The sequence below is a fragment of the Solanum verrucosum genome, unplaced genomic scaffold, assembly GCF_900185275.1.
Source record: "Solanum verrucosum unplaced genomic scaffold, falcon-dt-bn FXZP01000047.1, whole genome shotgun sequence".
Taxonomy (NCBI): Eukaryota; Viridiplantae; Streptophyta; class Magnoliopsida; order Solanales; family Solanaceae; genus Solanum; species Solanum verrucosum.
In genome coordinates, this window is record NW_026020155.1 from 170,167 (window position 1) to 182,937 (window position 12,771).

At 31.1% G+C, this 12,771-nt stretch overlaps 2 protein-coding genes across 2 annotated transcripts; both read left to right on the forward strand.

Annotated features, from left to right (window-relative positions):
- The first annotated feature begins 240 nt into the window (after positions 1 to 240).
- LOC125828250 (transcription factor TCP9-like) lies at positions 241 to 1,053 on the forward strand. Its single transcript, XM_049507566.1, has one exon. The coding sequence runs from the start codon at positions 241 to 243 to the stop codon at positions 1,051 to 1,053; it is 813 nt and encodes a 270-aa protein (XP_049363523.1).
- Positions 1,054 to 7,412: 6,359 nt separating this feature from the next.
- LOC125828224 (transcription factor TCP19) lies at positions 7,413 to 8,510 on the forward strand. Its single transcript, XM_049507539.1, has one exon. The coding sequence runs from the start codon at positions 7,425 to 7,427 to the stop codon at positions 8,508 to 8,510; it is 1,086 nt and encodes a 361-aa protein (XP_049363496.1). The 5' UTR covers positions 7,413 to 7,424.
- The last annotated feature ends 4,261 nt before the right edge of the window (positions 8,511 to 12,771 follow it).

Consider the following 12,771-nt stretch of genomic DNA (forward strand, 5'->3'; position numbering starts at 1 on the left):
TTACAATCAGTCAAACCATTAGAACAAACGATGAGGATGATGACAACAACAATGAACTTCTTTCTGAATTCTGTTCAATCGCTTCATTTTGTTTTCTGATTTTGCATCACTCACAAGCACACCATTTGCAATTGTTAATCTTCGTTTTTCACGCCTTTTGCGTGTTTAATTTTGTGAGGTTTTAATTGCTTGTAACCATTTTTGTTTTTGGATTTCAGCTAGTTTGGATTTTTCTGCAAAATGGTCAATGTTGAGAACAAACAAAATATTGAACAGGAACATGACGACGTTAACAAGACGAACGTTTTAGGTGTTGATCCGTTACTTAGCGATTCTCATGAATCCGCCATTGCAGCGGACTCATCTCAAGAGGAAGAGAAACAGGTGGTGAAAAAATCAGCAAAGTACAAACACACGACAGTGGAAGGACGTGGAACGAGAGTCCGTCTGTCGCCGATCTGTGCTGCTAGAATCTTCCAATTAACGCGGGAATTGGGACATAAGTCTGAAGGTGAGACTATAAAATGGATTCTGGAACGTGCTGAGCCAGCGATTATTGCTGCCACTGGAACTGGTACGGTTCCGGCCATTGCTGTACAAGTTAACGGAATGTTGAAAGTACCAGCGACAATTAACGAGGGAGAAAGCTTGATGAGGAAGAGGAAAAGGGCTTCCAATAGCGAATTTTATGACATGCTTAAGGAGTCAAAATTTGCACCTGTTGCTCCCATTGCCCCAAAAGGTGTTGTTCCTGTTTGGCCAGTGGGCAATGGGTACTATATGCTGCCACCTGTTGCTGGGCTTCATTTACGGGCCAGCCCATTGATCAATGTCAATGCTGTTGGTGCTAGTGAGCTTAAACTGAGCAGCTCATGTGTGTCAAAAAGTACTGGGAATGGAAACAAGTTAGGTGATGGTGTTTCAGTCATGGCTCCGAGTTCAACTTCGACTTCTCCTGGTGCCACAACTACAACTACTAGGGGGTCTCCATTGGAAATTTTTAACAAGAAGGTGCATCAGCTTATGAATGGTTTTGGTTCCACCAAATCCTGATTACATTTTCAATAGTGGACAGAGAATGGGTTAGCTAGTCTTGTAGGCCCATAAGTATGTAGTTGGTTCTTGATTAGGCGCTAAGTTTTAGCCTAATTCATAGCTGCTTTGTCTTAGCTTTAACAGTTTGCTTGTAAATTAGCCTTTAAAAAAGACAAATGGAAATAAAATGTGGTTTCCTCCTCTAGAGAGGAGCTTGCTTTGTTGTAATGACATGGGTTGGTCAAATTTATTTGAATGTCAACTTCCTGTTTCGTTTGCTTTGGGGCTCTGAATTTTATGTATTTTTGCTCTTTGTGATTGTGAAAAGCAAAACGGTTTTGATTAGGTTGGATTGATTTTAAAAGCTAACACGTAATTTGGTAGAATGTATAAAAATAATATTAAATTGAGTATACTAGTAATAGTTGTATTAATATTAATATTGTATTAGTTATACTTGCATTAATTATGCATTGATTATTTCTTATTAATTGTTTAGTTTGGTATATTAAAAATAGTATGCATTGTATAAAGATATTTTTTATAAAAATATCCTCTACAAATATGATTGAAAAGAGAGTTAATATCTTAATAGGTCACTCAATTTAGTAAATTTATCTAGAAAAGTTATTGATATAAAACAAAATTCAATGATTTTGCTAGATATATTTTCAAAGTTGACTGACATTTTGAGATATTAACTCATTGAAAAGATGTAAAAGTATTTTTGAGTTTTTAACCATGCCAATGCATGTATTAAATCCCTTTGCAATACTAATCCCTAGAAATCCATGATATTAATGATACCCTCCTCAATACACAATAAAGTGTATCAAACAAGACATTACTAATACACATAACTAATGTATGCATTATTTTTGCTAATACACTCTACCAAACGACCCATGTGTATTAGCAAAAATAATGCAAGCATTAACTCTATGTATTAGTAATGTCTTGTTTGATACATTTTTTCATGCTATGTATAATTAAATACAAGCATTAGTTATACACTCTATTGTGTATTAAAGTATGTTCTACTAATATCATGGATTTTTAAGTATTAATAATTCTTAATACATGCATTAGCATGGTTAAAGACCCCATTGCCCCTTAAAATCTTTTTTTCATCTTTTTCACCTTAATTGTGAAGACCATCTTTGTAAGTAAATATTTTTATGCGATGCATGTTATTTTTAATACACCAAATCAAACAATGCATAAAAAATAATTTATATATAATAATTCAAACATAACTAATATAAGCATTATTAATAAAAAAAATTATTATTACTAATAAAAGTGTGTGCCATTTTTTCGTGTTTGTATTGTAACACATGAATCTCCTTTTTTTTCTCCGACTTTATAAAATCCCTTTGTAGCAGTGCTTGTCAATGTCATGACTCATGGGGTCATTTGCCTCGTGCACTTGAATTACTTCGAAAATGCACGTGACTTAAGAGTAACGCACGTAAAAAGTAGGGGATGAGTGGTAAGTGGTCCCCATCCTAAGAGGGGTGCGTCAATGAAAACTAGTCAATAAACACCACACAGTGTATCCATCGGTTCGATTAAAATTTATCGATTTGATTTATTAATTATTAATTTATCAGCAGGTTAAATTATTATAGAACTATTGAGATATTGATTTATCAATTATTAATGATCGTTATCAGTTTGGTTATTGTTTAAATATTTAAATTTTACATAAAAAAAATACATTGAAAATCATTTAGTGAAATAAGGTGATAATCAAATGTACCATGCAAATGAGTTAATAGATTGCAATTTTGCTCAAAATCAAGCACTAGCATCTTGTGGAATAATTGAGAGTATGAGACAGTTAGAAATAAAAGTATAAACTAAAATCTTAAGTGAAGGACTTTATATGTCAAATGATATAAATATAATTTATTAATTTATTATTAGATCACCCTCAAGAAAATATTTCAAATCATTAAAAAAATATAACTCGATATGAAAAATAAAAATCATTATCGAAATTGCTAACTCAATAATTCATTACCGGAAAATCAATAACCTCTTTTCAGTATGAATTATTGGTTTTAATTTAATTTTGAACAACTCTAAATGACGGGTTCATAATTTATTGAAATAATTTTAAAGGTGAGTGATTTTAAACTTTTTGACCTAGGTGCCTTATTTGTAGAACTTCAAGTTTTTTTTAAAAAAATGACTTTAAACTGAGAGATTAGCCCATGAAACAAGCAAAGGGTCCTAGGTTAAGACCCATTTGGCCATAAATTTAGATTTTTTTAAAAAATGAGATTTTGAAATTGTGATTTTAGAATTTAAAGTTGTGTTTGAATATACATTTTAATTTAAAAAAATTAAAATTTTATGAGTGAAAGTCTCGAAATTGAAAAGTTATCTGAGTAATTTTTTGGAAAATTAAAATATTTGAAAATCTAAATAAATTTAATGACTAAGTACAAATATTGGGAAGTTAAAATTTAATATCTGGTGTAAAAATCACCAATTTACAAGCCCATTGGATGTAATTCCTCAGAAGGCTTAGCACACAGACATCCCGTCAAATTTGCTATCAATTTCATTTAAACACTTAAATTTCAATTTATTCTAATCGAACATCTGAATATATGAAAAAACGTTTTTATTTCTTACTTTCACTTCAATTTAAAAAAGAAAACAAAAATTGAGTGATATCTTCAATATCAAGTACATATTAATTAATTACCTTATTCAATATATGAATTAGTCTCAATAATTCATAAAATTTTAGGCATTTTCATGATGTCCATAACTAAAAAAACTTATTTAAATTAAAAATGACTAATAAAATTATTTTATCAAACATACAAATGTTCATTCAATTGAAATAAGTTACATATACTCACTCATTGAACATAATTTTAGTGATTAATTAAATTTTGATTTGACTTTCTTAATAAATAAGAATGGTAGAGAGAGATTATATTTGTGGGGCACTTCTAGGAGAGTGGGCCCTCAGCACACTTTTTCAGGCGGCCGCGTGGTGGTCCACTGGCTAAGACTATCCAAATTGAAAATCAAATCAATTTGATTCAATAAATTTATTTTGATTTTAAATTTAAAAATTGATAAGTAATATTTATTTTCCTTTCAATAAAAAGTTTAATTAAATCATTTTATATTACAAATTTTAAGTATAAATAGCACAACAAAATCAGATATTTACTCAAGAAAAGCATGCCATTATGGAGTTTACAATAGGATATATAGCATGTGTACAAATAATGATGATGTTAGTATTTGTTATTTTTGGGTTACTTATACTGAAATTATTTTTTTGTGCAATATTTAGTTTGATACATTAAAAATAATATGCATTGTTTTTATTGCATAAGTTTTTTTAAAAAAATAATGAATATTTGTTTAAAAAATAATATTATCTATAATACGGTGGAAAAGATTAAAAAAATTAGGGATAATTATTTATTTAACCATGATAATAAATGCATTAAATTTCACATGTTAATATCATAAATTTTCATGTATTAATTACAAATAGCAAAATATAAAATAAAATATATATATCTAAGGCTAATGTACCAAATAAAGGTACACATACAGGTTGAAACAAAATATGGATAATTTACAAAATTAGTATATGCATTTTCTTTTCTAATGCACTTTATCAAATAATCCGTAACAGTATACCAAACTTTATTAAACATGTTGAACCATTTGCATTATGTTAAGACCTCATCTAACCACAGATAATTGAACAGTATAATTTGATAATATAAAGGCGGCAATGTCGAAAAAGCCCTTAACTATTTAATTGGCGGATATGTAAACTTTAGGGGGAAAAAACTATCAAAATGATGGTGTTCCTTGACTCTTTAACATATATATTGTTATAAAAAAATAGTAGAAAATATAATTGAAGAAGAAGATGGTTTTGAGGCGTGTAATCACTTTTTTTAAAGAGATATTGCTCATATACATATTGGGGTAAATATAAATAATTATATACAACAAAGCTTTTTTGGTTTATACATGCAAAGTTTTCTTAGGCTATTTCTAGAAAGCCTTTATATTTATAGAACTTAAGAGATGACTCTTTATAAGAGTCAAATTGTTTCATGAACAAATGACTTTTTATAAGAATCATGTTTTTTTATGAACATATGACTTTTCATAACTGTCACGTTCTTTCATGAACACATGATTTCTTATAATAGTCAGTCATATTCTTTCACAAACATATGTATCTATTCAATTTAAAACATCTATACTTTATAAAGTATTCATCATATACTACAATTGAAATTATCATTAATATATAACAAATTATATTTATTTTAATTTTTTATCCTAAACCTAATGTTAACATTAATTGTATATCTACGTAACTAACGAAATTCACCATTTGTATGACGTATCCATCTCCAAAAAGATTGATAAAATTATTAGAATAGATGTATGAGGAGAAGAGACATATCATAAAGAGGTTTCTAAACTACTTATCGTGCTTCATTACTTTTTATTTTTCATGTGGCTATTAATATTATTAGGGAAAATCGGGCAGAATAAAAGGAAAGAAATCCAAAGAGCAGGAGAAGCTAGAAAAGAAAATAACAATTGATAGATTTTATTAGTCATGTGAAACCCATTATTGAACTTAACACTATTTTTTGACAATCTATTAAATTTAGGGTAAAATTATCAAAATATATCTTTTATTATATTATAAATTATAAATCATTTTATCTAAAATATATTAAGAATCAAAATAAAGTAACACCAATCCATTAAGGTCTAGTTTGATCTTTATCTCATCAACTTTTTACCTAGCATAATTTTCTTCTCGCATTTTATTTTTTCATTGAGTGTCTAAAATATAATGCATGCATTAGGTGTGTGTATTAATAATACTTTGTTTGATACGCTTATTCATGTCATGTATAACTAATGCAAGTGTTAGTTATACACTCTATTGTGTATTAACTTGAGTATTACTAATACCAAGGAATTCTAGGTATTAGATACATAACATTTTAACACTTGCATTAAATTAAATAATTACAAAACTACCCTTAAAGCCTTTTCATTTTCTTTGTTGTCATAAGTTTTTGTTTTTATTTTGATTTGCTTTTCGGTGTCTTTTAATTTTTTGGTGTCTTAATAGGCTTTATGACCTCTTAAGTATCTTTTTTTTTAAAAATAAAATAAAATAAATTCAATTTCAATATAATTTAATCAAAATTTTTACTATTGTGACGATAAATTTGATTAAAAAAAGTATTTGCCAACTTTTCACAAAAATATTTTGACGCAATAGTACAACTATTTAATATTATTTTTAAAAAGAAGAAGAAGAAGAAGAAGAGTTAATGATGTTTTAGCAAAGATTTTTTTTTTGATGTTTTAGCAAAGAACTTTGTTGCAAAGGAAGTGTACAAATAAATAAAGTGTGAAGGGTATATTTGTAAACATATATTTTTTAATAGAAATTATGCAAGATTTGTTATTTCTAATATATCAAATCAAACAGTGTATAAGAAATAATGTTTGCATAACTAATGCAAGTATTACTAATACGAACACTACTAATGCAAACATTACTAATACACCATATTTTATATTATTCTTATACACTCTATCAAACGATCCCTAAAGCTCTAACTAAATTCGAATTACTCATGACCCATTTGGGAGTAGCACTCCCGACATAGCATTGTTAATTTCTTCTTCAGTCAATTTTCATTAATTACACAGTCACTTTTTGGGATATTGTAGTTATTTTAATTTTCTTCTGTTTTTTAAAGCTTTCAGAATAGGAACTCAATCCTCCTTTCTTACTCACATACCACAGTTACAATACACCAGCGTTCCTATTTTCTTCTTCCTTCTTGCCCCCAAGAGCTCCTTCACACACCACCACAGCACTAGTTTTTCTCCCCTGCAACTTCTTTATTCCTTTGTCATTTTCTTATTCTTTCCATGTATTTCATTTTAGCACCTCCAACCAAAAGTTGAATCTTGTATAATGCATTACTCTGTATCATGTGATATATTCCATACAAGTGTTCGTGAAGAAGAAGAAGGAGGTATTTTTCATAAGATTTCCAACCTATCGTACTTTCTCTTCTAGCACTGCTGAATACATACTCACAAGGTTTGCTACTTCATTTTGTCCTTTTATTATAGATCTATGCTATGAAAAGTTGGTTATGAGCTTAAAAACTGTTTCGGAATCAAGTCTGGCAAATCATTATTATTTTTTGTTCTGATTTTTCGTCATTCATAATCGTTTTTCATGCCTTCTGTGGGTTTAATTGCAGTTCTAAATTTTGGGGTTTGTAACTATTTTATTTTTCGGATTTCAGCTATCTGCTGCTGTGTTTGGATTTTTCTGCAAAATGGCCAGTGTTGAGAACAACCAAAACATTGAACAGGAAGATGACGAGGTGAACGACTCGAAGATTGATCCGTTACTTGGCGATTCTCATGAATACACCATTGCAGCGGTAGGGAATGTCACGGATGCGGAAGGGGTGGATCCATCTCCGGCGCCGTCAACCGATATGGTGCTGTTGTTAAAGGAAGAACCGGAGGAAAACGATTTGCGAGTTTCTACGTCAGTTGGGATGAATATGCAATTGCAAAAGGTAGAGAAACAGCCGGTGAAAAGATCTTCAAAGGACCGGCACACGAAAGTCGAAGGCCGTGGTCGGCGAATCCGTATGCCGGCAGCTTGTGCTGCTAGAATCTTCCAATTAACGCGGGAACTAGGTCATAAATCGGAAGGTGAAACTATAAGGTGGCTTCTAGAACGCGCCGAGCCAGCAATCATTGCCGCTACTGGAACGGGTACGGTTCCGGCCATCGCCGTATCAGTAAACGGAACGCTGAAAATACCGACGACTTCTCCGGCGGCAAACGAGGGAGAAAGCTCGACGAAGAGAAGGAAAAGGGCTGCAAATAGCGAGTTTTATGACGTACATGAGGGGTCAAATTTTGCACCCGTGGCTCCCATTGCCCCACAAGGTCTTGTTCCTGTCTGGCCAGTGGGCTCTGGGAATGGACTTGTACCAACCACTGCATTTACCGGTGGGGCAACTTTCTATATGCTGCCGCCAGGCACTAATACAACAGTTGGGGCTCAGTTGTGGGCCACTCCAATATTTAACGTACCTGGAAGACCCATTTCAAATTTTGTATCTGCAATGCAACCTGGTATGGGTTATGCAGCAGGAGGGGTCTCTGCTGCTAATGAGGTTCATTTGAGCAGCTCTTGTGTGTCAAAAAGTGATAACAATGGAGACAAGTTAAGCACTGTTGCTTCAACCATGGCTCCAAGTTCGAGTTCTACTGGTTCCACAACCACAAGTACTACACAGATGCTTAGGGATTTTTCATTGGAGATTTATGACAAGAGAGAGCTTCAGTTTATGGTTGGTTCTGGCTCCAGTGAAAATGATCAAACTTCCTCTTCTAAATCCTGATTAGGGTTCTAGACCCCATATAACTTTTGTTTTTTTTAATGTGCATCTAGCTGTAGTTTTTCAAAAGATTTTTTTTTGGGTCTAGTTCGTAGCTGATTTAACATTTTGCTTGTAAATTAGGTTAGAAAAAGCAAATGGAATTAGAATCTGATTCCTCCGGTAGGAAAGGAGGTTGCTCTGCTGTGATGTGATGACATGGGTTGGTCAATTTTCAATGTCAACTTGCTGTTTTGTTAGTTTTGGGGCACTCAATTTTTTGCCTTTTAGTGCTTGTTAATGTGCTCTATCCATTATCTATCTTAGTTAAAAAAAAGTAAAATTTGTACCAAAATATAATAAGAGGTATATATATTTCAATAAATAATTAATCCGATTTTTGGTTAGGTTGGATTGGTTTTAATCCTATTTATATTTACTAAACGTGGGACCATATTTTGTTCTTGTATTATCGTGTGTAACACTTATCTTTGGGGCCATATGCCCCGTGCACTTGGATTACTTCATAAATTACATGTGACTTTAGAGTAACCCACGTAGACAGTATGGCCCACTAAAGATGGATAGAGGGCAATGAATACTAGTCAATACACAGTAGAAGGTGGGGTCACCAATAGCCGCTAGTGGGACCATAATTTACCAAAATAATATTAAGAGAGGGGTTGGTCTTAAAACTTCAAATTTAATTGATTTTTTTAATTCAAAGGCTATGGCTATCCTTTTTTACGAGGTCTATGAAAATATGTTTAGATAATTGATAAATAAGAATGGTACAGGTGTGGGGCACATACCAACTAGGTAATCATACTTGTGGTAGAGTGGTAATTATTTTTTCATTCTTAATTAAAAGGTTTTAAATTTGAGTTTTTTTTGAGTATGAGATCCTAATTTGAAATTTCTCAATCAATATGAATATCGGGCACCAAATAAAAATGAAATTAAAAGTGGGCAAGATATTTAGGTCATGTGAAGGGTAGGACCCACTTCTAGGAGAATGGGCCCCATGCTCAGTATTCGATGCGGCCCGCGTGGTGATCCACTGGCTACTAATAAGACTACCTTTCAGGTTTGTCTTTAGGTCTGCTGCTTTTTTTGGGGGGTGGGGGGTCCTATTTGACGTGGGGACAACAGAACAGGCTGGGAATTTCTGACACGTGGTGTACTCTTAGTTGTCATGTAGGGACTACCTCCTCTAAAGTTGACACGTGGCATATGATGTACTGTTTTAATATAATCTTGAAGGATATCATCTCAACTCCCCTAAAATTTACAGCCTTTTTCTTTGCACATTTATAACAGTAGTAGCATAAAGAAATTAAATTGAAGAATAAAATGTCCAAACTCTAAAAAGAATGAGTTGCACTTGGAGGCGGACCTACATGTATGTATATCTTGAGAGATTAACAGAAATAAGGAATATAACAACTCTATAGGAATATAAAAACATAGAGTTGTTTGCTGGTAGAAGTAAGAGAATCCATCCCTGCGACCTAGGTTCAATTTTAGCCAACAACTCATTTTTAATCTTTTTATTACAAGGGTTTATTTATAATATCAAAATTGCTAAATAGGTAGATTCGAACTCACGATCATTCAATAACTATTATAGTATTTTGTTGGGTTCGCCTCCCATGTCTGATGTATCGCTTCTCTTTTAGAGTTGATTTGGATTTAGCTTAAATAAAAGTAAAAAATTATACATAAAAAGTCAATTTAAATAAGTTCTATAGCCTCATCAGTCATCACGTAGATAACCAAATTGGTAATATCTTTTTATATTAATTTAAATATTATTAGTTCTTAAAATTTAGTTATTTCTTTGTGTTTAACCAACTAACAATGTATATGCATTGTACATATAGAAGAAAATAAAGATGTTAAACACAACCTAGCTGATATCTATCGGATCCAAGTGTGTTTGATAGAGATAACGTGTTTGTATTGAATGTATATGTGCTATATATAAGTGTCGTGGAAGTCTTATTGGATTTTTTACGGTACTTGATTAGTGTTGTTGGGATTATTTAATTATGAAAGTAAGACTTGAATAGCGACATTATGTAATATTATCTTGTAAAAATAAATCATGATTTTTTATTTTTTAAATTATAAAAACATTAATTTATTTAAGAAAATAATGAAGAGCTAGGTTGTGTTGAATATTCTAAGGTCCATCCGGTTAACAAGATGGACCACTCCAAGTTTCCAACCCTCAAGTCATAAAGCTCATGTCATTAGTATGAACTAAACAGATTCATATTGACAACTCTAATATTCAACTATCCCTGCTGGAGTTAAGTGCTAATGATCTCCTGTGACACAATTTATGTCTCTTTCTTAGGATCATTGGCATGTGTCCTTCAATTTAATCTTTTAAACCTACCTTTGACCTTTATTATCTTAACCACGGAAGAAACTTCGTTATACAAAAAGTAAAAGAAAACAAGAATCAAGAAAATGTCAAATTTGTAAAGGACACATCGATTTTGAACTACAAACTCACAAGAATGAGTTAATACAAGCTATTTATAGTGTATTAGGCAACCAACTAACTACCACTTAACCTAATTAATAATGTAGCTATAACAAACTTCACAAGCTAACTACTAACTTACTAACACATATTCTCTCCTTTCAATTTGTTAATTTGTCCAATTATTTTGACTTAATACAAAATTTTAAAAAATTAAAGAACACTTTTAAATCTTGTGGTTTTAAATTAAAGATATGCCAAAAAAAAAGAAAAAAAAGCATTCTCTTTGAGACAAATTAAAAAGAATAGTAAAATAAACAAGTTGAAACAGAAGAAAAGTACAATTATTTCAAAGTGAAAAATTTCAAACATTTTACTACTACTTAAATTTTTTTAACTTTAATACAATTTTTGTTTTTGTTTTCTTTTTCCAAAAAAAAACTACTCACAATTTTAAATCGGTTTGGGCTACGATCATATTAATCTATAAACTGCTAAATGCTAATCCATACAATTGGGCCAATGTTGAGCCATCACACCATAACAAACAAAAGATTTTGCGGTAATAATATAATTAATATTAGGACAAATTACTTAACTACACTCTTTTACTTACCTTAATATCCATTTATCTCTACTTATTTCAAAAATTTCAAAAATCCTTTATTTACCTATGTATCCCGCATGAATCCCGTGCACAACGCTATGTATCCCGCTATGTGGAATGTATCAAACGCTATGTATCCCGTGCACAACGCTATGTATCCCGCTAGGGGCGTATTTAGAGGGGGTGCCGTGGGTTCACGTGAACCCATGCTCCCCTCTCTAGTCATATATAATAGTGTTATATTTTTTTAAAATATTTAAATATAGATGTGTGAACCCACATTTAAAGTATCATATAATAATACAATAATGATTGAGTGCACCTCTCTAAGTAAGGATACAAATTTAAGTCTTATATCTATCTTGTCCTTTTGAGTAACACCTCTCCAAGTGGTTATCGATTATACTTTTGACATTTCAACTAATTTTTCTTTTGTTTTTTTCCTTTAATCTTTCAAAATTTTCAAGTGCCTTACATTGGAAGTTCCTAAAACTTTGCACTATAAGATTTTTATATAATTAAATCAAATGTGTATATTAAAATTTAAAATTAATAGTATTATATATTTTGGACCTATAATTTTAAAAATTTAATGGTTCATATTAAGTACCTAAAAGTCAAACTTATCAAATTTATATTTAAGATGCATTTTTTCGTATTCATGCACCCATCTTGACGAATTCCTGGATACGCCTCTGTATCTCGCATGTATCCCGTGCACAACGCTATGTATCCCGCTATGTGGAATGTATCAAACCTAATGTATCCCGTGCACAACACTATGTATCCCGCAAACATCATTTTTAAGAGATTTTTGGTAAATAGAAAACTAGAAGGGATAGGATGTTATTTAGTACTTATAATATGTGGTTCCTTTAATTTATACTTAATATTATTATATTATATTTAACTATAATAATATAATATGAGTATTTATAATCAACATTTCGTTAAACACTTTAGTGACTCGGAATGTAATAGCATTAACTCAATTATCACTAAATATCTTTACAACAATTCTAAACAGAAAATTTATTGTCACTAAATATCTCTTTTACACATGGCAATGAAATCTATTACAGTACGTGGCTTTCCTATCACAAGAAACATGATCTCGTCTTCAATAAAATCCAACGACTTCAGTTATATACATTATTAATGTACTTTTCTTCTTTATATTATTA